This window comes from Mustela lutreola, chromosome 3 (assembly GCF_030435805.1).
Source record: "Mustela lutreola isolate mMusLut2 chromosome 3, mMusLut2.pri, whole genome shotgun sequence".
NCBI classification, from domain to species: Eukaryota; Metazoa; Chordata; class Mammalia; order Carnivora; family Mustelidae; genus Mustela; species Mustela lutreola.
Genome location: NC_081292.1, coordinates 42,010,862 through 42,038,505, shown reverse-complemented (window position 1 = coordinate 42,038,505; position 27,644 = coordinate 42,010,862). Strand labels below are relative to the sequence as shown.

General features: G+C 34.4%; 2 protein-coding genes across 4 annotated transcripts in view; both read right to left on the bottom strand.

Annotated features, from left to right (window-relative positions):
- The window catches only part of RAD54B (RAD54 homolog B), a 104,530-nt gene that overhangs the window by 45,825 nt on the left and 31,061 nt on the right, over nucleotides 1-27,644 (bottom strand). The window contains exon 1 of one of the 3 annotated variants that reach the window (XM_059166018.1): nucleotides 10,856-10,996. The exons of the other annotated variants lie outside the window; for them this stretch is intronic. The gene's annotated coding sequence lies outside the window, so the exon portion shown is untranslated. Of the gene's footprint in view, nucleotides 1-10,855; nucleotides 10,997-27,644 lie in introns of those variants that run through there. 3 annotated transcript variants of the gene reach the window in all.
- On the bottom strand, nucleotides 1,577-11,630 carry FSBP (fibrinogen silencer binding protein). Its single transcript, XM_059166019.1, has 2 exons — nucleotides 10,856-11,630; nucleotides 1,577-7,070 (listed from the first exon to the last, which is right to left on the bottom strand). The coding sequence occupies exons 1-2, from the start codon at nucleotides 11,227-11,229 to the stop codon at nucleotides 6,545-6,547; spliced, it is 900 nt and encodes a 299-aa protein (XP_059022002.1). The 5' UTR covers nucleotides 11,230-11,630; the 3' UTR covers nucleotides 1,577-6,544.

The following is a 27,644-nucleotide window of genomic DNA, read 5'->3' as shown; positions in this document are numbered from 1 at the left end:
TAAGGAACAAAACCCTCCCTCATCTAGACTACTTGTAATACATAAAATATTAATTGGCTACATTCTAATTACCCCTAACAATTCCACTCCAGCTGTAATTTTTAGTTCTAAACTTGGTTCTGATCTATTTTACCCTTGGCCCTGTAAGGTACTTTACAAATCAATACCAAAAAGACAGTCTGTATAAATAAGAGACTTAAATGTCTATTAGCAAGATTCATAAGTAAGAATGTTCAAAATCATGCTTTAATAAAAGAGGAAGAGGGAGATACTGCCATTTTAATACTGATAGCAGATATGATCATCTTAAAAATTCCTAAGCATAGTTACTCTACAGCTGGATGGCTTAATTATACATTCCATATATCCAAGCCTTTAGTATTTTTTCTTAGGGTGCGTGGGTGGCTCAGTGGGTTAATCATCTGCCTTCAGCTCAGGTCCTGGTCCCAGAGTCCAAGGATCAAACCCAAATCAGGCTTCCTCCTCAGCAGGGAGTCTGCTTCACCCTCTCCATCTGCCTGCTGCTCTGCCTACTTGTACACTCTCTCTGACTCAATAAAAATCTTTAAATGTTTTTCTTTCAAAAATTCCAAATACATTGTTTTCAATAGAACAAATAGAATTGAAAATGTCTCATCTAGGGGCGCCTGGGTGGCTCAGTGGGTTAAGGTCTCTGCCTTCAGCTCAGGTCATGATCCCAGGGTCCTGGACTCGAGCCCCGCATCGGGCTCTCTGCTCAGACGGAAGACTTCTTCCCTCTCTCTCTCTGCCTGCCTCTCTGCCTACTTGTGATTTCTGTCTGTCAAATAAATAAATAAAATCTTTAAAAAAAAGTCTCATCTAATCAAATTCAACAAATAATGTAAATACTCTCCCAAACTGTATTTGAAAATTACTAAAACATACCAGAATTTTAATATATATTATCATATAGATGTAATATAAAGTTTGAAACATAGCTTTTATTACACTAAAAAATTTGCAATCATTAATACACAAATTCTTCTGAACCAGTTTTATCTTTTTTTTTTTTAAAGATTTTATTTATTTGAGAGAGAAAGAGAGCGCAGGCTCACATGCACACACGAGCAGGTAAAGGGGAGAGGAAGAGGGACAGAGAATTTCAAGCAGACTCTACACTGAGCACAGACCGCAACCTGGCTTGATCTCAGCACCCCGAGACCATGACCTGAGCCGAAACCAAGACCAACACTTTACCAACTAAGCCATCCGGGCACCCCCATAGTTTTCTTATCTAATAATTAGAGAGATTTAATGTCATCTAAGTATCATTATGAATAAAATAAACCTAAAAGATCTTTCTTGGCATTAAATATTTTCAGAATGATACTTTATGAACATGGCAGGGACTATACATTTCATCACATTTCTCAGTACCTCTTGTCAAAGCATATATGCAGTGAAGTCTAAAATAGGGGAAAAACATCAATAAAACCACAACATTTCCAGATATCAAAACTATCTGCTTAGCATTTTTTTATTTTATTTTCTACTTAGCATTTTAAACTCATCTAAAAAATTAGAAAAGTTATTAATTTCAATTCTGACATTCCAATCGTTGAGCATGCACAGGTTTATTTAAAAAAAAAATACAGTTGATGCAAGCGTAAAATGGTACAATCACTTTGGATAAACGCCTGGCAGTTTCTTAAAAATTTAAACATGTAGATTTTCCCTAATCCAGCATTATGACCACAACAAATTTATACAAGAATACTCAGAATCTTTATACATAATAGCCATAATCTGGAAATAGCTCAGAAGTCCATCAAAAAATAATGGATACATAAACTGAGGTATATTTATACAAGGGAATACCATTCAACAACAGAAAGCAATAAACTACTATAAAAGGATGAACAAACACAGGTATTAAAAACATTAAGATAGGTAAAAGAAAAGAGAAAGGGTATACACTGTATGATTCCAATAATATAAAGTTCTAGAACAAACAAAACTTATCTATCATTTTTTAAAAATTAGAACAATGGTTGTCTGAGGTGCTAAAGGATTGATCAGGAAGGGGCCAGAGAGAACTTTCTAGGGTAATGATAACAGTCTAAATCTTTACAAGGATCTAAGGTACACAGGTAGAGTCACCTGTCAAAATTCATTGACTTGTATATTTCATGTCTGCAAATCTTATCTCACACACACTCACACACACACATATTGAATTCCAGTTGATGATACTTCTGCTGAAGTGTTTAGTGAAGTCTTCAACTTGTTTTAAGTAACCGTTTTATTTTTTAAAATGAATTGATGGATAGATGGATGGATGGATATATGATAAAGCAAGTATAGCAAAACAGTAACTGCAGAATTTAGGTGGTAGGCATATGAATGTTTTTTCTATCTGAAGAGTTTCTTAATCTTTGTAAGGTAAATTTACATATAATTTTAAAACATGAAAGATGTACTAACAAAGTGTAAGTCTAATGATATGTCTATTTTAGTTGAAATTTGGGGGGGGTAACTTGGGTGGTATTTTTTATTGATTTATTTAGTTTTCCACTACTTACAAAGCAACTGAAAACTAAAAATAATATAAATTCAAAGTATAGTTACTAGTTTAATCAATTTAAGGTATATAAAAATATACTAAATGAATTTCTTAAAATCATATGCAAAGATTTAGCATGACCATTAACATTTAATTAGGCTGTATATCTTAAGAATTTACTTTTTTGTATTTGTTAAGTATGACACCCATATTTCCACTCATTATTTTTAACTATTTACTATCAAATTCATCATCAAATACTTAATTGATTTTGAGAATTTGTGATTTTTAACATTTGAAAAAATGTATTATGATAGTTAGACATGGTACATTTAGTATCTTTTATAAACAATTATTTAAACAAAATATACTTCAATTGTGCCTCCTCAAAAAATTTTACCTCAGTGGTACCAAATTCTTAGTCTTGTGGCACATAAAGAATACACACAGCAGTACAATGTATTACCCTGTATTTAAAAGAGTATGTATTAACAAAGCATTTAACCACCATCATCTACAGTACATATTAAATACAATTTATCACACTATAAATTATTTAAACATGTCTATTTAAAATTTAACATTACTCTAAAAGAAGGCACATGGAAAATAATTCATTGTCTAAACATTTTCACATAAGTAAAGATACAATAGGGTAGAGTAAAATCTTTCAAAAATGAAGTAAAACCAAGTTTATGTCTCATACCAAAAAAAAAAGTACTTAATATGAATATTTAAGAAATCTAATGGAATTTTTATTTTTTCAATTTTTTAAAAAAAGATTTTACTTATTTATTTGACAGAGAGAGACAGAGCACAAATAAAGAGAGGCAGGGAGAAGCAGAGAGAGAAAGACACTCCCTGCTCAGCAGAGAGCCCAACATGGGGTTCGATCCCAGCACCTGGGGATCATGACCCGAGCCAAAAGCAGACGCTTAACTGACAGAGCCACTCACGTGCCCCTCCAACAGCATTTTTAGCAATGAAAGATCTTTGTTAATTTTGGGGGGATGCCATTATAAATCATACCTAGTTTAAAAGAAAATCAAGTTGTAGAAATAACAATGTGTTGTAGAAGTTCACATGGATAAGAAAAGATAAGAAGGTGGCAAAAATAACCTATCTTAGATGAAATATTTTTGCCTTAGCTTATTTTTCAAAGTTAATATTCTTTTACAGAATCAAGTCTACATTTTAAAGATAAAATCACTCTTCCCTATGTGTTCTGACATTACATTTCATAGGTAAAGTTCATGGCATTTAAATTTCTGCAAATTAAAATTAAATAAGATTGACTTGGAAAAAATGGGGGCCGTAAACTCCCTGAAATAAGTACAATTCTGGTAATTAAACATATGCAAAAATAAAGTTTTTTATTCTATTCAGTCCCTAATTGCTAAGAAATCTGTCACCTGATGCAACCAAAGAAAAAATAATCGTGAACAAAACTGGAGGGAAAAATGACAGTAGAAGACTATGTTTACTCTATCTCACGGAAAGCAAAAAAACTTTCAAGGGCAATCTTTTATGTACATTTTTACCTTCCACACTGATTTTAGAACCTATCCACACAAATGTGTGTTGTACTTTTTTTGAACACAGAAATCTCCTAGAAACATCCCATGGAATTCTTGTTCCACAGAACAGAGTTTGGAAAACTGATGTAGCCACACAAAGTCAACATTCAAATTGAACATTCACAACAATTCTGAGGAGTAGCATGCTGAGGTTATAATATGAATTTCATTACATATTAGTAATTTGCTTTCAGTAATTTCATAAAGTTAAAACTGACTACTTCAAAGATGTATTTACTAGAATTATATTGTAAAAACATTAAATTAGAACTATAAGATTCTAATCTCTTGAGTCCAGTGTTTAGGCTCAAAGAAAAGTTATAACAAAAAGATGAAAAGTACCAAATACAGATATAATATTATATAGTCAAGGCATTTTTATAATAAAATATTTAACTCTAATAGCAGATATAAAATGCCAATAAAATTAAGCAATTAGAAAGTCCATTTTATTTTTATTCTATTTCAATATCCATAACCTAAATTCTGGATTTAATTTCCTCTCACTAAATGCCCATCCCATAAATGCTATTATAACACTAATTCAGAACTCTAATTTATATTCCTCTAATAATCAAAAGCCTCCAATGACTTCCCATCGTACATTCAACTGTAATTATTTAAAAACAGCATTCAGTGTAATCCATAATGTGGCACCAACCAACTTCTAAACTGATGTCCCTCAATTCATCTTCACCCATGTCTCTTTTCAGTACATTTTTTCTGAGACTGAAGTATGAGTTAGGCACGTACCTACATTCCAAATACTCTGTTCTAATAGTTTTCAAATATTAGCTTGCATCAGAATCTCTAAAGGGTTTATTAAGACAGATTGCTGGACTACACCTCCAGGGTTTCTGATTCAAAAGGAATGGATTTACATTCGTCAAAAGTTCTCAAGTGATCTTGATGTTACTGGTCAGCTCTACTCTTGGTCAACTATTCCTCTACCCCAAAGGCCACAAACTGGAAGCCCACTGGCTGAATGAGGCCCATTCACATGCATGTAGTGTTTTTAAAACATTTTGAATTATTTGCAAACATTTTTAAGTTGAAAAATTTCGCATAAAAATGCAAACTTCTGGCTTACTCCTGCATGTAAAAAATCTGCTGGAGCTAAATAGTAGCTACTAATTTAACCCTAGTATACAGGTAACAAAGGCTTAATTGGCCCTCTCCACACCCACTTAAAATCACCTGGCCTACCACTGTATTTGTGCTTGTACACCCTGATTCACTGTTCCCCATTCTCTATGCCTTTTTCCACATTGCTCCCTCTGACTTAAACATCCTTTTCCACTATACTAAAATTCTGAAATTCTATCTACTCCATTCTAAAGCTTGGCTTAAAAAACTCCTTCCTCAACAAAGCACCAGCAAAAATGGATTATACATATTGAAGATTTAACTTAAATTTAATGTGTGCTTAAGAATTGAGATTTTATTTATTTCTGTAAATACTAAAATAGCAGTATTTATAATGGTATTAGATTAAATCATAACTATTTTTTGCTATTTCTATGTAAAATTTTAATTTTATTCATTAAAACATTTTTACTGTGACTTTTACTGTAAAATAAATGTCTTTCAGAATAAGACATTAAAAATAAATTAGGACATTTAATCTTATAGCCAAAATATATAACTATTCTAACAGAACATTTATTTTGCTGGACAAGAAAGGAAAGAAGGTTGGGGGTAACTGATACAAGTTCCCTGGTTCTGTAACCTAAGAATCTTTAAAAGCAATTGTAATGAAATAAACACTTCCATAATTTTTTCATAAGGAAGACATTTTACTTCTATGGAAGAGCAGGAGGGGAAACTACAAAGAAACAAAATCTGAGTACTGGTCCTTGCTCTGCCATAAACGGCTCTGTTATATCAAGTCACTAAGCTCTCCCTGGACCTCAGTTTCATTACCTCTGAATCGAAGAGGTAGAAAAAAAGTGATTTCCAAGTACCTTTCATCTCTAAAATCCTGTCACTTCTTCAAAAACAGAAAAGCATAAAAATCAATGTTTTATAGGCAAGGTTCTGTTAATCAGGCTAGTATTGCTCTAAATTAGACTGACTTAAAAACCTTGAACTATAGCTTTCAAAGCTCTAATTTAAAATGTCAAAGACTCAGAACTTTGAAAGAATACATATGTTTGTATATCTATTTATGTGTGCTCTAATTTAATGATCAAAATAAGAAATCTTTTGTAAGGCCAACAATCGAACTTCTTAGAAAAAAACCGAAGACAAAATATATAATCATGCCAACCAATCAATAAGTTTTAATATATCTCAAAAGAAAATTAAATAATTAGAAAATCATGTCAAAAATGTTTTTTTCACAATTGAGATTAATGCACTTTTAAGAGTATGTATTCTGCTCCCAAATGAAAATAATTTGGTCAAAATTAAAATCATCAAATTGCAAGACTGAAAAAAAATATTAGAGACTATTATATTCAGGCAGATCATGCCGTAAGCGAACTGCTTTCAGCTTCTCCACTTCAATTTTTGCTCTTAGCAGCTCTTCCTCTAGCTGCTGCCTTCTTTTCAATCCATCCCTCTTCTCCTGAACATACAATCCAAAATTTTTTTGATTTTCTAAAATTATCTGATGCTCCTCTTTAAGCATTTGCAGAATCTGAGGATCATACCCTAATTGTGACCTAAAGTGTTCTCCACGCTCATGCCGAAAAAAATCATCTCTCCTTGGGATAGAAGATGGAGACGATGTCATTCTCATATCAACAGAGGAAAGTGACGGCGACAAAGATCTTTCCATAACATGTACTAATTCATGGTCTTCTCTTTGTTCTAAAATATCACTCTGTTGAGAACTTAAAACCAGTGGAGGAGGGGGCTTAATGTCTTCTTCTTGCTTCACCTCCACTGTAATAGCAACTGGATGGTGATCCAACATTACCTGTAGTGAACTCGTACCAGCCTGTGCTTCCTCATCCAAGTTTGCACTACAGCACACAAAAAAGCATTGTAAAATGTAAATCAAATGAAGACAAGAGTATATTTATAGCATAATTATATATTTTGTATACATCAAAGTGTCAAGCTTTAGAGCTATAAAGAAAATTGTGAAATAAAAAAATTTAATCCTTGGAATAACAAATTAAAGTAACTACACTTAAAACTTCAAAAATGTATACATACAGCTCTTAACCATCCTTAACTTTAAAAATGAGTTCTTAAAAGGACAAAAAATAACAAATATTACCCAAGGCCAATGAGGTAAATAAAAAGAAAACCCTTTGTTAATGCTTTCAAAGAAGACAGCACATATTCTTACTAGCCTGATATTCTTAAATGGTATAAAGGGCCATTTACTACACTTTGGGTTTGTTATCCTCACACCTTAGCCCTAGAACCCCTGCTTCTGCTCGCCTAGACTGATTAAAAATCTAAAAATCACCACTCTATGATTTCTAGGAGAGTGGATAGTTATCTATGGGAGGTACTGATTTCAACATCTGTCCAAAAAAAGAAAAATAAAAATCAAGTTTTTGTATGGCTTTGGATACATATTCCCAGCTATGAGGGTATCATCCTAATACGCAATTCAGATACCATGGCAGTTGTCCTTTACCTATTCTAAACCACTTGATTCTACTGCCCTTTCAGTCTTTCAACCATAGTCAGGTAAAGTTCACAGGGAAAGGGTTCAAATCCACCAGTCTAGCTCCAGCACCTAGCATAATATACTGTACTTGGAACCTCATAGGTGCTCATCACATGTTGAATGACTGAAAAAAAAATTTTTTTTAATGAAGTATTTTTAACTGGCTTATAGACTATATATTGAAAGTCTGTTAAATTTACAAGTGATTTCCATAAAATATACACTTCTATTAGAGAAAACTAGTTTCAGCGTAATTTAAACTTTGACGTACCATTATGGGTTATGACATAAACACAATGTATCTTAAAATTCTACTTTTTAAAAAAAGAATTTCATAAATAACATGAAGCTACTAATTAAGAATATATAATCTTGTTTCTTGAGGGTTTTCTTTATAAATTTATGCTTCTGCCTAACTCAAAAGTAAGTTATAAAGGGAAAGAGACTATTGGAACATTAATGAAAAAATGCTATACTTAACATTAAAGAACATTTTACAAATGATAAATAAATAACAGATAAAATAAATACATTCATTCTACATAAATGATTAAAATGCTGGAACAAGTTCAAGCAGAACATAAGGAAAAAAAATCAAAACTCCCTATATATCACTTACTACTGGCATTAAATTGCCAAAAATATCAGATATTTATGAGATAACAAAAAATAACGATATATTATGAAAAATCTATTTGTAGATTACATAAATTCCTTAATTTCTATTCTTTTTGTCATCTTACGCTTTTCAAAAGAAAAATAATAGAGTATCAATGTAATTCAAAGTAGAAAGGTTTCCCTTTATTAACATCCCTAAAACCTGGAAAGGAAAAAGTTAAAACTACAAATGAAAATTAAAGTTTTAAAAATCTACATAATTAATCCAAATTAGTATGTACAATGAAGCATAAGACTCACTATTAGACATAGACATTATACGCCCATGTAAATTTTAAAATGCCTTTTATCTGAAATATCCCAATCCATTTTCAATGAAACATTACAAGTAGGCATAACAAAGTAAAAAAAAAAAAGTTTTAGAGACGGTCACAAAAAGGGATAAACAGAAGGACTTCTAAAATTTATGAATTTTGAAGATCAAACAGACTCCAAAAACACATAATATAATCTGATACTAGAGAGAGGTAAACATGAAGACATAGATCAATGCACTATAGAGGCAGCCTTACAATATAGGTATATATCTTTAAATACGTTAAATACAGTAATACTTCCTTAGTAAGAATGAACAGTTTGGTGAGATTAACAGGCGTATTTATACAGAAGCATAATTAAGATTATCAATTATAAACTTCTGAGAATTAAGATTCAAGATGATGTCAATCAAAGAAGTAATAAGTACATTAAATATGAAAATGCTAATATAGAGAAAATGGCAATTTGGACCCTAACACAAATAAGCATTTAAGCAGCCTATTTCTAGTATTCTTTCCTTTAAAGTATGAAAAGTTGCTCTTGCTTAAAGAGCAGGTTTTGTGATGTATAAATTAACTAACTCATTTTATCAGGGCAATGTTGTTATCCCAAAAGGCTGATTGTAAATATGGTTACAAATAGTCAAAATGTAAACAGATACTTTTATATTATTTCTCTTCTATACTCACTGTATTTTTAAAACATACAACTAATTAAAATTACAATTTCTCTGTATAGTTTTCAAATTATAAAAGCCTATACTTAATGCCGGGAGTTTTATACCTGTAATGTAAAAGTCACTTTTCTCTATGATTTGAAGGGGACACATTTTTAATGAGTAGTACTGTATAAAAGTTGTACTGTGGAGTTTTCTGGAAACCCAGCAAATAAGGATTTAATTGTTTCTCATCACAAAGAACATTTTTGGCACTGATGAATTAATATACTATATCCAAGTTCCAGATTCCCACTGGTGATTTTTTTTTTTTTTTTTTTACTCTGTTATCTACTAGAAGTAAGCAGTATATTGTAAGAAACTGGTCACAAAAAAATTATCCTAGTAAATTATAAAAATAACAAATAAGTTTGGCTAAAAAGTTTTTCTCTTCTCTTTTGCTCCTAACTTCAAAAGGATTTCACAGGTAATCAATAATTTTTCTTATATATTGACTCTTCCATGAAGAAGAAAACATTGTAAACGTTTGTTTGAAATATCCCTTGACTAATAAGTTTACAACGTGTTTAAAATAACCCTAAATGGTTCAGAAAAAGAATGCAGCTGCCATTTTTATCTTTTGCCAGGGGTTAAAACCTGAATTAGTAATAAGTTTGGAAGATTCCCAGGCAAGTAGTTAAGTAGGGCATAAATTTAAGAAAACAAACAAACAAACAAAAAAATACTCTCTAACCCTATAAGAACTTAGTTGCTTATTCATATATTAAAATTCATAGTTTCATATCTTTGCAAAATAGTATGGGAGAGCTTATCCCTTTCCTGTATGACTAAGATCAAAGTGAAACTAGACCATTAATGAATAAAAACAACAAAAACTTTTTATTAAGTAATCTGAATCCCTAATGATGCATTAAGTTCCTTTCCTTCTATTTATCTTTTTCACTTTGAATATGCTGGAAAATAATTTAAACTGTCTAAATATATACAATGATGCCATTAATAAATGTACTAAATTATTGATTTTAGGTTTTTAGCTCAGTTAATACTCACTAAGTGTAGACAGTAACAATTCATTAAAAAAACAAGGGTGCCATTTCTCCTGAAACTGCTAACTTTACATAAAATTGAAAATTCCAGTGAAATATAATCTTAAATGAAATAAGAAAAAGATATCTCTCAGAAGCTAATTAGCAATTTAAATTTAAAGCTTAAAAAGTTTATTATGAGATTATGTTACAAATTTCATCCCATTTATTCCTCCCTAACCTTTACTTTTAAAACTACAGAGAGAGAGAAGGGGGAGGGGAAGACAATAAAAAGTGGCTTAAATCAAATGCAGCAGAAAAATTCCTTATAGCCTCACATTTCTTTTTTAAAAAAGCAAAACAAAGACACTATTCATTGCTCCCGTAGTGGGGATGCTTACTATGCATATCTCTATCACAACTAAGCCAGAGCCCAATAGATAGGAGGCGCCATAATTTTCCACAAGAAAATAAAATAAAGCTTACCTTTGTATGTGGTTCCTGTCTCTTACCAGGCAAAAACTGGAAATCTGGGGAATCATCTCCATAACTTTCTTGGTTGGCTCAGAAATATTGCCTTTAAAATCTGATTGGGTCTCTTTTTGCTGCAATAGCTCCTGTTTGGCATATTCTTTGAGCCTTTTGTAAAGAGTGCGTAGGCCCTGGGCTGTTCGAGGAGGGCGATCTACTCCAATTGCATTATAGTTTACAGCTATGATATCCCAACATCTATTCTTTTCCACTATTACTGAATGTTTATTAGTGTGTTCTTCGAGAATTTTAACATATGGCTTCACAAGCTTTAGCAAATCAAGCTTTTCAGATAAGGTAAAATTGGAAGATCTAGCCTTTCCTACCATTGTTCTTTTCAAATTAAGTAGGCAGTTTCTGAAACCACCATGCAGCAGCCTTCAGCTCTGCTCAGCTCTTTTCACAAACAGAAAAAGATCAGGCTTAACTAGGCTAGCCTCATTTAGGCCCACGCCTACAGGGGAGGGTTTATTAAAATTCCTCCAGCTTAAGCTGACGCAGGTTCAGGAAATCTGCTTAAGCCAAGCCTGACCTACATAAAGCTTCTCACTGAAGAAGACAGGAAGGCACAAGCAAAACACACTTGTGTATAAAGAGAACAGCTCGAGACAGGATTTAATAAACAAAGGTCTAAAGATAAACATGGAACACAGCTAAAATTTAGCTAATTTAGTGAGAATATCCAATTTTCACACATGTATGCCTAGCTGATAGACTGAAACTGCATTGCAGTATCACTTTAATAAAAACAAAAGAGGAACTGTTTTGTGCTATTTGTTTACAAATCCAGTAGACAGGAAAATGAAAAACTAAAGATATGAGTGATGAATGTAATGATTCCTAACAGAGCCCCTAATCACTGTTTTCTGAGCTGCTGTTCTCTCTTACCAAATCTGCATAATGCTGGTCCTGCTGTCAATCAGGAATTGCATATCCTCTAGCTAGTTAGGTTACACCCAGACTCAGACTTCACAGTAAAGCTAAGCTTCTCCTTCATTTTACAGTCTATGGTAGCCACATTTTTTTCAGTTGCTTAGGAAAAAAATTTTGTTCTGAAAAGCAGATAAAAATTGTGTTTTTAGCAAGGGATTATTCTAGCTATAATGTATGTGAATATGCTAGTCTCCTTTATCATGTATAAAAAACACCATTCACAGTGAGAACAGAATAATCATGCCTTAAGACTGTACACACACACACACACACACACACACACAAATGGCATTTGCTATTAAAGAGCAGGATTTTTATTTAGCTATATTCATAAAATTTGGACTATTTAAAAATGAGACACCAGGTTCAAAATGGAGTTACTCATGCTAAGTCCCACCTCACCTGAGACTTAATTAGTTTTGGCTCTCCCAAAAATGGAATCTTAAACCAGTTTATCAAGAACGAGGTGATCAGCCCTAGTGAGGTAATCTGCCCAACAAACTCCCTCCATCTCCTAAAGGAAAGTGAACACAACCAACCCACTCTTTGCCAGGATAATTTCCTTGTGCCCACTCACTTCTGCCTATGGAAGTCATTCATTTTGTAGAGCTCCTTTCTACCTGTTAAATGGGATGCTGCCCAATTCACAAATCACTGAATAAATCCAGTAAGATCACAATTTACTCCATTAAATTTTGTTTTTTAACAAAAGTAAACAGCTAGTCTAGCCATTAACAAGGCCACCAGTTTGCAAACTTAGAATGTATTTTCTAATTCCTGTCTGAAAAAATAAATGTATGCATAACAATATGTAACAATGTAACATAAACAAGGTTTTAAAAAAAAAAGCCTATTTTCTTCTCATACACAAGAGTAAGGCAGGCCCACAAAAATGGGCCACTTTGGCAAGAAGATTACTTTGGGTTCAAAGCAATCAAAATCCAGCAGATTCAGGAAAAGCTTTTAACCTTCCCCCACAGCTGCCTAAATTTTACATTAGAAAGGAGCCTATACCAGGAAGAATGCTAATAGCGACTGCTCCTTACTTAAGAAACATACCTACTGTATCTCTGTTAACAGGGCAACCTTTGTTTTCCATAGATAATCCCTCACCTTCCTGCTAAAGGTCTTGCTCCCCCTTGTAGCCTAATACTCCTAAACCCCCTCCTTGGCTCAGGACGTCATATAAGCCTCAAGTTCCCAGTCTTTGGAATCTCATGTTTGTGTGGATTCCCTGTATGTACAAAACTAAATTTGAGGGACGCCTGGGTGGCTCAGTTGGTTAAGCAGCTGCCTTCGGCTCAGGTCATGATCCCAGCGTCCTGGGATCGAGTCCCACATCGGGCTCCTTGCTCGGCAGGGAGCCTGCTTCTCCCTCTGACTCTGCCTTCCACTCTGTCTGCCTGTGCTCGCTCTCGCTCGCTCTCTCTCTGACAAATAAATAAATAAAATCTTTAAAAAAAAAAAAAAAACAACTAAATTTGATTCTCTCCTGTTAATCTGTCTCATGCCAATTTAATTCTTAGTCCAGTTAAAAAGACCTTGAAGGGCAGAGGATATTTCTTCCTCTCTAACATAGTCTTTAAACAGTTTTAGTGCTCAGTAAATTACAGAAAATAAAAATGCAAATGATGTTTGTCCATAGAAATGCAAACTGAAAACTGACCCACCCCAACAACCTGACCAAAGTTACTCAAAGGAAAGCAAGAACACAGGATATATACTGTCTTTGTTATTTTTGGAATAAATAACTGGTATTATATTAAAAATGAGATACTAGTAAAAATATGAAAAACCATTAAATCTCACTAATTATCAAAAATGTATACTAAAGGGGCGCTTGGGTGGCTCAGTGGGTTAAGCCGCTGCCTTCGGCTCAGGTCATGATCTCAGGGTCCTGGGATCAAGTCCCGCATCGGGCTCTCTGCTCAGCAGGGAGCCTGCTTCCCTCTCTCTCTCTCTCTGCCTGCCTCTCCATCTACTTGTGATTTCTCTCTGTCAAATAAATAAAATAAAAATCTTTAAAAAAAAAAATGTATACTAAAAGTGATTTTCATCCACAAAGATTGGCAAAATTCTTAAGGACTGAATATGTCAAGTGGATTATGGTGCAGGGCAGAGTTCTCTTTGGTACTATTCATGGGAGTGTAAAATGGCATTTTGGATTGCGGTCTAAAGAGTATTAATATTTTGCATGTGTAAAACCTTCTAAAATAGCAGTAATTTTACTTCTCAGAATCTAACTTAGAAAAATATTTAAATAGAAGGAAGAACAAAGCATTCTATGAAGCTGCATAGTATTGACAGCGATCTAAGAACACATCAGGTGGGGACAATTAAAATCACTAGCATACACCCATACTATGGTCTACTCTAGGCAGCACTAAAATAATAGAGGCAGATTTCGTTGTATTGATAGAACAAGCTCCAAAACACATGGCAGATGAAATGAGCAAGTAAAAGAAAAATACACACAAATATGCCATTATGTTTACCAAAAACAAGAAAAAACATAAAAAGTTACAAAATGTAGGTAGGGACATACATATGTATGAAAACGCACTCCCAAAACATCTGGAACTCCATTATCCTAATACAGTAGTGCTAAGAAAAGAAAACCACAGGTCCTAAACAGTGTCACAAAGACCAAGTTCCCAAATTGGGGCTTAATACCCAAAGTAACTGCAGTTTCAAACTCCCCCAAACATTTCAGTCAGGAAATTTTTCTTTCCACCAGTGCCAGTGAGTCTGTCATCTGGGTCCTCTCTCCCCTAAAGAAATATGAGGTACTCTCCATAAGACCCGCTCCCATAGAAAACCGCCTTCTCAATCCTTTTCTTTTGCTAGTAACTTTCTTGCCCCACTCTCCTAAAAAAAACCTTCCATTTTATATAATGACTTGGAGTGCTTCTCTCAACTTGCTAGGAGGTAGTGCCCAATCCATGAATTCTTTAATAAAACCAATTAAATCTTCAAACTTCCTTGGTCAAATTTTGTTCTTTAGCAGTAACCATGAGCCATGTATGGCTACTGAGCATTTTATATGTGGTTAATGGAACTTGGGAGGTAAATTTTAACTTTTATTGAATTTTAATTAAGGTAAACTTGAAATTTTTAAACTGAAGCAGCAAACTTTACTATTTTGGTAGGATTACTGATCATATACGATACAACTCTTCCTAATATTATCAAGATCATCCCCTTTGACGAAACTTTAGTCAGGCTGTTCAGCCCTCTTCTCAACTAGGTCCTGGCCTTGGCCTAGGCAACATGCCAGGCTCAGATGTGGCAAGAAACTCCTCTGGATACCTAACCAAATCCCTCACTACCTCCACACTGATCCACTCACTCTCTTATCCTGCCCACTGGCTATAAAACCCTGTTGTATTGGGAGTTAAATTCAATCTCTACCCTCTATTGCAATATTTTGAATAAAGTCTTCTTGCCTATTTTACTTGTCTAATGCAATTTTTCTTTGACATTACAAATAATCACATCACGAGTGTAGCCCACCTTTTTCTTTTTCTTTCTTTTTTCAAGTAATGTCTACATCCATTGTGGGGCTTGAACTCACAACCCCAAAGATCAAGAATCTACCAACTGAGCCAGCCAGTCACCCCTCTAGCAGTGTAGTCAATCTTAAACCGATTCCATCTGAATGATTTTTTTCCTATGCACTGACATAACATTTAATGAACTTGTTTGAATACTTTATGCAGACAGTACAAATTACAATGATATGCTGTGTAAACTATAACATTATTAATCTGAAATACTACAATTTTAATTGCATTACAGTTAAATTATTTTTCTAGCCAAAAAAATGAGAATGGATAAATTCTTTAATATAAGAAAATATACTACTGATGCAGAATCAAGTGGAGATGCATAAACTAGTACTCAATGGAACAATGAAGAAAAAAAGACTGAACTAAGTCATTATCACAAACTTTACATAAGCATTACAAAACAATTTGATACAGGAGAATAATAAACTGTTCACTGTGTAAAAGAATTTTAAAGGTTATACACTAGACAATAATAGGAGACATTGTCAACAAATACATAGTGAATCTAATAAGAAGTTTCCTCTCAACAAGAATGGATGAGGTTTAGTCACCTCAAATCAGAATTAAATATCCAGAAATATTTTTAAATAATATGTAATAAGGTCTGAGCATACAACTATGGCCTGCCATTAAATGGCTTGGTTTCTTGCACAAAAAAAGAAAATAATTTTTAGATGAAAAAAATTTTATTTTAGTCATGGAAATGTCATTAGAAAAAAATTTTTTTGTTAGGAAAAAAATAAAAATAATTTAAATTAAATTAAATTAAAAATAAAAATATTTTGGGGGCACCTGGCTCAGTCAAAAGAGTATATAACTCTTGATCTTGGGCTTGTGAGTTCAACCCCATGTTGCCTGAAGATTTACTAAAAAAAAAAAATAATAACGGCCTACAGAATATAAGACATAACACCTACAGAATATAAGACATAACACACCAAATATTAACTGATTCAATGATTCAATATTTTTAAAATTACAAGTACTTTTCTTTAGATGTAAATGAATTGTACAATAAAAGAGAGAAACTTTCTCATGAATATTTGAATTGGGTCATATTTTATCTCAAAGGATTTCCAAATTTACAAAGAAATGCTATCAATTTATGGCCCAAAATCCATGGCATAGATATTTTTGTATCTTCTATGTCTGTTGAAGAATTTAGTGAGATGTGGAAAAAAAATTCTACAATAGATGGTGCTCGTGAGGTTAAAAAGCCTGAAATTTATTGAAATTTTAAAACAAAAAACTAAAGTTTTGGGGCACCTGCCTGCTCAGTTAGTAGAGCATGCGACTCTTGATCTTGGGGTTGTGAGTTCGAGCCCCATGTTGGGTAGTACTTACTTTAAAAGATAAATAGGGTTGCCTGGGTAGCTCAGTTGGTTAAACAATGGACTCTTGATCTCAGCTCAGGTACTGATCTCAGGCTCATGAGTTCATTCAAGCTCCATGCTGGGCTCCACACAAGGTGTGGAACCTACTTTTAAAAATAATTAATTAATTAACTAAAATGTGGATTTATAGAACTTAATTTCTTTTAAAGATTTTATTTATTTATTAGACAGAGAAAGAGAGATCACAAGTAGGCAGAGAGGCAGGAAGAGAGGGGGAAACAGGCTCCCTGCTGAGCAGAGAGCCTGATGAGGGGCTCAATCCCAGGACCCCAGAATCATGACCTGAGCTGAAGGCAGAGGCTCAATCTATTGAGCCACCCAGGTGCCCCAGAATTTAATTTTTAAAAGAAAGAAACTAGGGGCACCTGGGTGGCTCAGTAGGTTAAGCATCTGACTTTGGCTCAGGTCATGATTCTGGAGTCCTGGGATCGAGCCCCACACCCCTGCCAAGCAGGGAGCCAGCTTTTCCTTCTCCTCTCCACTCATGCTCTTTCGCACTATCTCTGTCTCTTTCTAATAAATAAATACTTAAAAAACTAATGCTTCACTTATTACTTTGTTCCACAAACATTACAAAAATATTGTACTCAATTTTTGGAAGTAAACTCTATGAAAACTATCTTGAATATTATTGTTAAAGTCATTTGGAATATGTATGTAAATGCTATGATCACTGCCAATTTACTGAACTGATAAAAGAAATAGAACACAATTCATTTAATAATTGTTTTTGTTCTTCACCAGTACTCACTGGTTGAGTCATGGAAGGTTTTATAAAGAATTATTGTATTATTAACTCCAATTCAATATTTTTTTGAAAGAAAAGGAATGCTTGCCAAACATTCAATAATCAAAGACAAAAAAATGGTAATACAATTTGCATTTTCTAATCAATATCACACTGTTATCTGAATGAGCTAAATTTGTAGTTCTGAAGAAAAGAAAAGTATATTTGTGAGCTGGTTAGATAAATAAGAAAACATATGTTTAAAGTGAAGATTTTCATGATGCAAATCTGTGAGCATATAGATTTTTCTAATATGAATCAAAAGAAAATTTCAATTAAGAGTGATATTCAAAATGCATGCAAAAGCTACAAGAAATTTTTGAAAAATACTTTGTTGATATTCATAAATTAACTTATGATATGATGTTGATATTTATAAATTAACTTATACAATGATCATTTGAATTCAATGTTAATAATACAGATTTGACATAGTACATTTACTTAACTTGGAAAGACATACTTTTGAAACACATGATTTGCTTCCAAGTCAAATTGATTCTTCTAAAATAGATGAACTAGTTTTATAGATGTAGATTTGAATATAAACAACAATTTTAAAACTCAAGATAATGAAAAACTTTTAGCTATGTTTAGAACTTGGGTATACAAATCTATTTTTCCAATTGTATTATCAAACCTAAAGACTGATCAATAATTCACAATTAAAACTCAACATCCAAACCGAGATGTATATATAAATATATACCAGCCTTCTAAGACTTGTACTAATAGTAACTTTTGTATTAATTATACATTGAGATGATATATATATTGAGTTAAATACAATGCATTTATAAAAATTAATTCCATCAGCTTCATTTTACTTTTTCTTAATGTGACTACTAGAAAATTTTACAATCTATCTACATGATATAGATTATATATAGACAACAGTGGTCTAGAAGGATATATACCAAATTATTGACAGTAACTAGTACTGGAAGGAAACTGACTTGAAGAAAAACAGTAAAAAACTATTAATTTAGTTGTATTAGTATAAAAGATTTTTTTTAATATTTTATTTCTTTATTTGACAGAGAGAGAGAGCACAAGCAGAGGGAGAAGCAGGCAGAGGGAGAGGCAGAAGCAGGGTCTGGGATAAAGCCCTGCAAGGGAGCCCAATGCAGGGCTTTATCCCAGGACCCTGGGACCATGACCTGAACTGAAGGCAGATGCTTAACTGAGCCACCAGGCACCCCTATTACTAGAAAAGGCTTAAAAATATACTCATGTATTACTTACGTAACCAAAATCAAGTTGTAAATAATTCTTACAAACTAAGAAAAACAATGCTATAGAAGGATATAGAAAAAAAATTTTTTTATGAATAAAAGAACATCCAGTATATAAAGAGCTCAGCCTCACAAGTAATTAGGAAGACAGAAATTAAAAGATCACAATAGTTTTTACTGATTCAAATTGCAGAAGTTTAAAAAGTTTAAGAAAAAAGTTAAAAAGTTTTAATAGCATGTGTTAAAGAATGTGGGGAAATACATTTCCTCATACACTAATGATTTTGGAAGGCATTTTGGCAGACCATATTAAAAAGTAATGCAAACACATTATGATCTGACAACTATTTGCCTATGTTCATAAGACTATATGTACAATGATACACACTACAAGATTGTTTTCAATAAAAATCCTAAATAAACTATGATATAGTCATACCATTGTATACTCTGCACCAATTAAAAGAATGAGTACAAAAAAAAAAAAAGACTGCGTACATCTACACATTCTAAAATTAAAACAAAAATCTCCAAAGCATACTAGTGAAAACTGCAAAGACTCCTCAGCACAGAACAAAACAAAAAGGCAACCTACTCAATGGGAGTAGAGATTTGCAAATGATACAGCTGATAAGGGATTAATATCCAAAATACATAAAAGAACTTCCATAACTTAACACACAAAAAAACAAATAATACAATTTAAAAAAGGGCAGAGGACCTGAATAGACATTTCTCCAAAGTAGACATAGAGATGGCAAACAGACACATGAAAAGATGCTCAACATCCCTAATCATCAGGGAAATGCAAATCAAAACCATAATGAGGTATCATCTCACACCAGTCAGAATGGCTAGTATCAAAAAGACAAGAAATAACAAGTGTTGGCAAGGATGTAGAGGAAAAAACCCTCATGCACTGTTGGTAGGAATGTAAATTGTACAACCACTGTAGAGAACAGTATAGAGGTTCCTCAAAAAATTAAAAATAGAAATACCGTATGATACAGTAATTCCACAAGAAATTTACCCAGTGAAAACAAAAACACTAATTCAAAAAAAAACACAAGCAACCCTATGTTTATTGCAGGATTATTTACAATAGCCAGGATACGGAAGCAACCTTAGTGTCCATCAATAGACAAATGGATAAAGATGTGGTGTACCCGCACACATACATGTGTGTGCATGCACAACAGACTATTACCCACCCATGAAAAAGAATGAGATCCTGTAATTTGCAATAACATAAATGGACACAGAGGGTACTATCTTAAGTGAAACAAGTCAGAGAAAGACAAATACCATATGATTTCACTCCTATGTGGAATCTAAAAAACAAGAGAACAGAAACAGACTCATAAATACAGAGAACTGGTGGTTGCCAGAGGGGAGAGGAGTAAGGAAATGGGCAAAATAGATGAAGGGGATTAAGAAGCATAAACATCCAGTTATAAAACAAATCAGTCACAAGTGATAAAACGTACAGCATGTGGAATATAGTCAATAATATTATAATAATGTTTTATGGTGAATATATTTTATCATGGTGAGTACTAAGTAATGTATAAACTGTCAAACCACTAAGCAGTACCCCTGAAACTAATCTAACATGTCGACTACACTCTAATAATAAAAATTTCTTTATTTCATTTCTAAAAAGTAAGATAGAGTGGGGTGCCTGGCTGGCTCAGTCAGTAGATCATGTGTCTCCTGATCTAGGGGTTGTGAGTTCAAGCCCCAGGTTAGGCACAAAGCCTATTAAGAAAAAAAAAAAAAAAATATATATATATATATATATATATATAATATTTAAAAGAAATCAGATAAACTGATAAATAAATAGATGGATATACAACAAAGCAAATATAGTAAAATTCTAATTGTAGAATCTTGGTGATGGGCATATGGGTGCTCAAAGTACAATTCTTTCACGTTTCTTCATGTTTAAAATTTGTTTAATGTCCAAAATTATCCTTAAAAATAAAAATAGCGGTTAATATATTTTAACTCTTTAGCCACTAAAAATGTAGTAAGAATAAATTTCTAAAATAGAATTAAGATAATTACATCTATTAAATTTAACCATAAGAAGTAACATGAAGTAGGGGGGATTTTTTTGCATGAATTTTTTCAGGCAAGAAGAGTACTGCTGTGACTACTGAAATTATTTCTAGATCTTAGGACAGTCCAAAAAAAAAAAAAAAAGGTAAGAATTTATGCCTTATTAATCTGTCTTAGCCCAAATTCTCTGGCAAACAGAATCTGAAACAATGATTAGAATGCTGATGGATTTATTTTGGAGTTGCTTACACAGGATATCAAGGGTTTTTTTTAAAGGGAAACTTAAGCAAGGATCTATGTAAAGCAAAGTGCTGGCTACCACTTTATAACAAGCTATGAAAAGATATATAGTAGTTCCCTTGGCAAATGCATCTACTTGGAACTCTCCTTGGAATATCACCTAATGGCCTATAAAAACTAAACAAAACAGAAATAAAAAAAACTTTACAATAGTCCACATAGGAAAAAAAGAGGAATAGATCCGGAAGATTCTCTCTTGTCTCCTATTTCCCACTAGTCAATGTTCATCCCACTAACAATAAACTTCACTTCACTTCCAGACTGTCATCCAGCCTCCACAAACATGCAGGGTGCTACCCCTAAGTCCCGTGATGTGATGTTTCATCCAACACCATTTCATACAGGAGGAACAGACTCTCTCAGACTATGCCTCATTAGCCTGGCTGGACCATAGTCACCAAGAAGTAGGGCCCTGCTGCTCTAATTAAGCAACAGATCAGCCTACAGAGAGCAGAGCAGTCTAGGAGGCAGGGGGTATCAAGAGAATCTGAGGAGGCACATAAGATTATGTTTAATATTTCACAGTGCAACATGTGAGTTAGATGAATCAAACAAAAAAATATGCCAAACAAAATAGGGTAAAAACCACGGTGAATCCAAACCTGAAGCATCATTCTGCTGCAGCATTTATACCTCATACTTCATTGCTGTGCTTTGGTAAGGATATTCTGTGATATTAAGCACTTGAGACAATCAAAAAAGGGATTTCAGGTGCCTGGGTGGCTCAGTTGGTTAAGCTACTGCCTTCAGCTCAGGTCATGATCCCGGAGTTCCGGGATCAAGTCCCGCATCAGGCTCCCAGCTCCACTGGGAGTCTGATTCTCACTCCGACCTTCTCCCCTCTCATGCTCTCTCTCATTTTCTCTAATAAATAAATAAAATCTTTTAAAAAATAGATTTCAGAGATCATAGTCATCCTTACAGAATTGAAGGAGTCTGAGTTAAACAAACAAACAAACCTCAGTCCTCCTCTTGTGTTACTCCTTTCTCTTGCACAACTACCATACTCACAATACTCTGACACAAGATGTGGGGAGGTTTTCCACACACCAAACAATTCTAGGTGTCCCACAATTTAACTCAATTCTAACACTATCTACCTGGAGATAGCATCAGATCCCACAGGTTAAGGGTTCAGTCCCATAAGACAGTGCCCCTCCCTTCAAATGCCAATCGTGAGTTGTTACCTGTGCTTCTGACCAAGAAGCTATAAATCTGAGGCTCCCACAGCCCCAGAAATTCAAATAATTCGCTAGAGCATCTCATGGAACTCAGGACAACAGTTTACTTACTATTTGCCAACTTATAAAAAGAAATGACAGGTGATACAGATGAATATCCAAATGGAAGAGATATGTAGATCAGCTTACATGGGAAGGGACACACAGCTTCCATGCCCTCTCCAGATAGCCAGTCTCCCAGCATCTCCACATGTTCACCAACCCAGAAGCTCTCCAAACCCATACTATTTATAGAGCCCTCCTCATGTCATGTATGATCTATCATTTAATTCCATTTCCAACCTCCCTTCCCTCTCTGAAAGATGAGAGTAAGGCTGAAAATTCCAAGCTTGTAATCATGATTTGATCTTCCCGGCAACCATCCCCCATCTAAGAACCTACCAAGAATCACCTCCTTAGAATAAAAGAAACTACTATAGCCCAAGAAATTCAAAAGGATTTAGTAGGAACCTTATGTCAAGAAACAGAGTTAAAGACCAAATACTAGAACAAAAACATGTTCAGTTATCACTGAGGAGATTAGAAGGGTTGTAGGAGCTCTATGTCAGCAACTAGAGAGAGACCAATAAATATACTTATATTATCTCACAGAGTCATATTATAAAACTTACTGCAATCATGCTACATGAATCAGACCTACTCTATACGGTCTAGATTTACATACATCTTCATACATCAACCAGCTCCCTATTTGGCCAAGTTTTGTTATGGGGGTAACATATTTTGAATGAGGGGCACCTGGATGGCTCAGTAGGTAGAGCAGGCAACTCTTGATCTCAGGGTTGTGAGTTTGAGCCCCATGATGAGTGTAGAGATTACTTAAAAACAGAATCTTTAGGGGTGCCTGGGTGGCTCAGTGGGTTAAAGCCTCTGCCTTCGGCTCAGGTCATGATCCCAGGGCCCTGGGATCGAGCCCCGCATCGGGCTCTCTGCTCAGTGGGGAGCCTGCTTCTTCTTCTCTCTCTCTCCCTCCCTCTCTGCCTACTTGTGATCTCTGTCAAATAAATTTTTAAAAAATTTTTAATTAAAAAAATAATAGAATCTTTAAAAAAAAACTTACTTTGAACTAAAGGAACCTCTGCCCCAGAAGCTGGTTGGCAGGAACCTAGCCTTTAAATTTTGTATACTAAAAATATGGCTACAGCACTCATGTTTATTTCAGCCATCTTTTCAATTAATCATTTTTCAGCACAGTTAACATTATGGATGTCAGTGGTGTCCTACTAACATCCATTCCACTCTATTGTGCAGCAGCCAGGAAATTAGGATGAAATAGCTCTCACTTCCAAGGACAGGGCTGAAGAATGTGTGTCTGATTGGTACACTGATGATTCTCAGAAACCCGTAATTCTTCTTTACAATAGTAATATAGGTCTAATGTTAGGAAACCCTTTCTAATGTTAGGAAAGTGGCATAATTTCATAATTTCAGAATGAAATTAAGAGATCTTATTTAGGAACCAGAACGACGACATTAGCACTTTCTGCCCCTGTTTGCAAAAAAAAAAAAAAAAGAGATCTTATTTAATGATTATGAGTATGGAGCATCTGCCTTCCATCAGATAGATGAGGAAAAGGAAGTATACAGCCCCAATGGTTGTTGAAATCTATCACTTAACATGAGGGGAGCCAGTTTAACAATGAAGCCAATCCTATGGAGAATGACAGATGAGAAAAAGAGAAAGACACTGAGCTCATGAGGATATCCTTTAGACTGCTATACCAGTCAACCCTGAAGCCCGAAATTTCAATAGCTATACATGCCAATAAAATTCAATTATATAAGCCAGTATTTTTATTAATACTTACACTAAAAGCATATTAACTGATATTTAAAATTGTGCTTTCTTTCCGTTGTGCTTATCCCATTTGCTTATTTTGTCTTGCTTAAATCACCATTTCACATTTTGTGTTTAAGACTGACATACATACATTGATTGATTGATTGATTGATTGTGGGAGGAAAGAGAGACAACATGAGCAAGAGGAGGAACAGAGGGAGAGGGAGAAAGAGAATCCCACACAGACTCTGCACAAGCACGGAGCATGGCGCAGGGCTCAGACCCTGAGATCATGATCTGAGCCAAAATCAAGAGGCAGACACTTAACCAATGGAGTCACCCAGTCACCCCATATTCTGTTTTTAAATTAGGACTCAGAGAAGAGGCAAAATACGAACACAATTCAGTCCCCCAAAAGTAGAAGCTGAACACCGTTATTATTTCAATTATTCTACATGAGCCCTCCCAAAAGCATAAAGCAGATTTCCAGATTAAAGTTCTGCTCCAGGGGCGCCTGGGTGGCTCAGTGGGTTAAGCCTCTGACTTCGGCTCAGATCATGATCTCAGGGTCCTGCAATTGAGTCCCTCATCGGGCTCTCTGCTCAGGAGAGAGTCTGCTTCCCCCTCTCTCTCTGCCTGCCTCTGCCTACTTGTGATCTCTCTCTCTGTGTCAAATAAATAAATAATCTTAACAAAAAATAAAAAAATAAAGTTCTGCTCAAACAGGAATACTCCCAATTCAAGCAACCAAGGAAGTGTAGACCAAACTTAACATGCTTAATATGCTAATATGCTAGCATTAACATGCTTAATATGCTAGGCAATGAAGAGGCTTTCCAATAGACCTTAGTAAATACATCCCACAAAGTTTATACATCGATAGTTTATAGCCTTGGGAGGAAGGATGGCAAGAGTTATAAGACTATTTGAGAAATTCAGTAAAGCTCCTTAGAAAAATGCACATGTCTCCCTCTGTTTTAACTGTCTCCCTGTTTACCTAGCTGGTGAGAAAGGATTCCTGTTCTAGAGTTACAAGGATGGCCAAACACACAACACCTGATACTGGACAGGTACAGATCAATAGCAGTTACATACACTCACGGAGTGGGGGAGGAAGACTGCCACTCTCATGGAAGGCCACAGAGAGATTACCTTCCAAAACAAAGTGAACCAGTAGGGGTGCGGAAGCAGGCTTTGCAGTACCAAGAGGGTGAGGTGTCCCTTGGCTCCTAGAAGATGTGACTGACTTGTTTAAATAATTCTGCAGCTGGCAGGGAAATGAAAGCTGTTATCCACAGATAAGCAGAAACTGTACCTGATCTAGTTAGTAAGAAGCGTTGTTTAGCTAGGGGATCTTATCCTCAGGAACAGAGTAGGGAAGAGAACTTTTAGTTAGGCATTTCAAGACCCTCCTGATTTCATCAGGCATCAAGGAGCATATAATACTGATTTAATTTTTGGCATTACAATACACCCTCCTCTATAGACAGACAGACACACACACACATAAAAGCACACCCCTCTCGAATCCATATCCATATTAAAAACCACTGTTCAATATGTATATCTAATCGTTGCCTTTCCCCATGCACCCTGTGTCTTACAAAAGAGTAGGCAATGCTGGATACCCAGAAGAGAATTTGGTAACTCAACCTCCTACAGATATGGTCCTGGATAATACCTAGTAGTTTCAAATGTGCTTCAAGATGAATCTGCAAAAATTAATGGACAAATAAATGGGGAGAAGGAAAAGCTCTTGCTTACAGCAGAATGCCAACTAAAAAATACAGACGGAATTAGAAAATCTCAACAGTCATGATTTAAGAGAAAGATAAAACTACTAGGTGAACAAATAAAAAATACTGGCACCGTTTCAAAGGATCTCCCCACAGATACTTATTAAATACAAAAGCAAAAATAATACCTTTATACTGAAGAAACTTGGCAGATACTAATTTATTTAAATAACTGAACTTAATATCACTAATAATGGAATAAATTGACATCATATGCCCCCTAATGTTATACCAAGAATTATTTTTTGATATTCCTGCTGAAAATATATACCTGAATCTATTCATAAGAAAACATTATAAGGAATTAGCTATTCTATAAATGATTGGCCTCAGGGCACATGGGTGGCTCAGTCAGTTAAGTATCTGCCTTCAGCTCAAGTCATGATCCCAGGGTCCTGGAGTCAAGCCCTCTATCCAGCTTCCCTACTCAGCGGGGAGCCCGCTTCTCCCTCTCCCCTGCCCGCCATTCCCTTGTTTGTGCTCTCTCTCTGTCAAATGAATAAATAAAATCTTTAAAAGTAAATAAATGAAAAAAATTGCTCTGGATTTAAAAAGACTAAAAGGACATGACAACTAAATACAACACATAAGCCTTGGCTAGTAGGAAAAAATGTTTACTTATTCCTTTTTTAAATTCATTTTTTATATGAAGGACATCACTGGGACAAGAGGAAAGAGTTGAATAGGATCTGTGGATCAGAGGGTAATACTGTATCAAAGTTAAATTCCTGATTCTGATGGTTGCACTCTTGTACTTTATTATGTATAAGACTGCTCTTGTTTAGGAAATACAGACTGAAGAATTTATAGAGTGATGAGCATCATGTCGGCAACTTATTCCCAACTGGCTCAGAAAAATTACACACATGAATGCAGTAAAATTTGTGGAAGTTCTTTATACTATTCTTAAACTTTTCTGTAAGTTTGAAACAGTCTCAAAATATAACATTAAAAAGTTTAACTTAAAAGGTACAGCAAGCTCAGCTAGTTAAGTGTCCAACTCTTGATTTTGGCTTAGGTCGTGATCTCAGGGTCTTGAGATCGAGACCCGAGCTTAGCAGGAGTCTGCTTGAGATTCTGTCTCCCTCTCCCACTGCCCCTTCCCCGTTCCTGCATGTGCACACTAAATAAATAAAGGCACAACAAACTGACATTTTTTGACAATTAGATTATCAAATACCAAAAAGTAGAAGTATATATTCATATACAGATTGAGCATCACAATAAATAATACATGCATTGCTCATACATTGCTGGTGAAAGGATAAACTTCTAACCTCTTTAGAAGGCACTTCATCACTATCCATCAAAATGATAAATACACATACCTTGAAACCAGTACCCTACTTCAAGGTATTTATCCTACGAATATATTCTCACATATGTATCTAATATACAGACATTAACTGTAGCTTTGCTTGTAAAAACAAAAGATACCAAATAATATAAATATTCTTTAATAAAACACTGGTTAAGTATATATGGCATATCCATAATGATGAAATATTAGTAGCTTTTCAAAACCATAAGGGAGTTCTATGGGGCACCTGAGTGGCTCAGTCGATTGAGCAAAGAACCCTTGATTTCAGGTTAGGTCATGATCTCAGGGTCCCGGGATGGAGCACCATGTATGGCTCTGTGCTCA

Bases quoted from the DNA above. Each gene is read 5' to 3' on its own strand.
- FSBP (XM_059166019.1), bottom strand. From the start codon at position 11,229: ATGGTAGGAAAGGCTAGATCTTCCAATTTTACCTTATCTGAAAAGCTT. The intron at 7,071-10,855 runs GTAAGCTTTATT...TGTGTGCTGTAG, and splicing joins GACAGGAACCACATACAAAG to TGCAAACTTGGATGAGGAAG.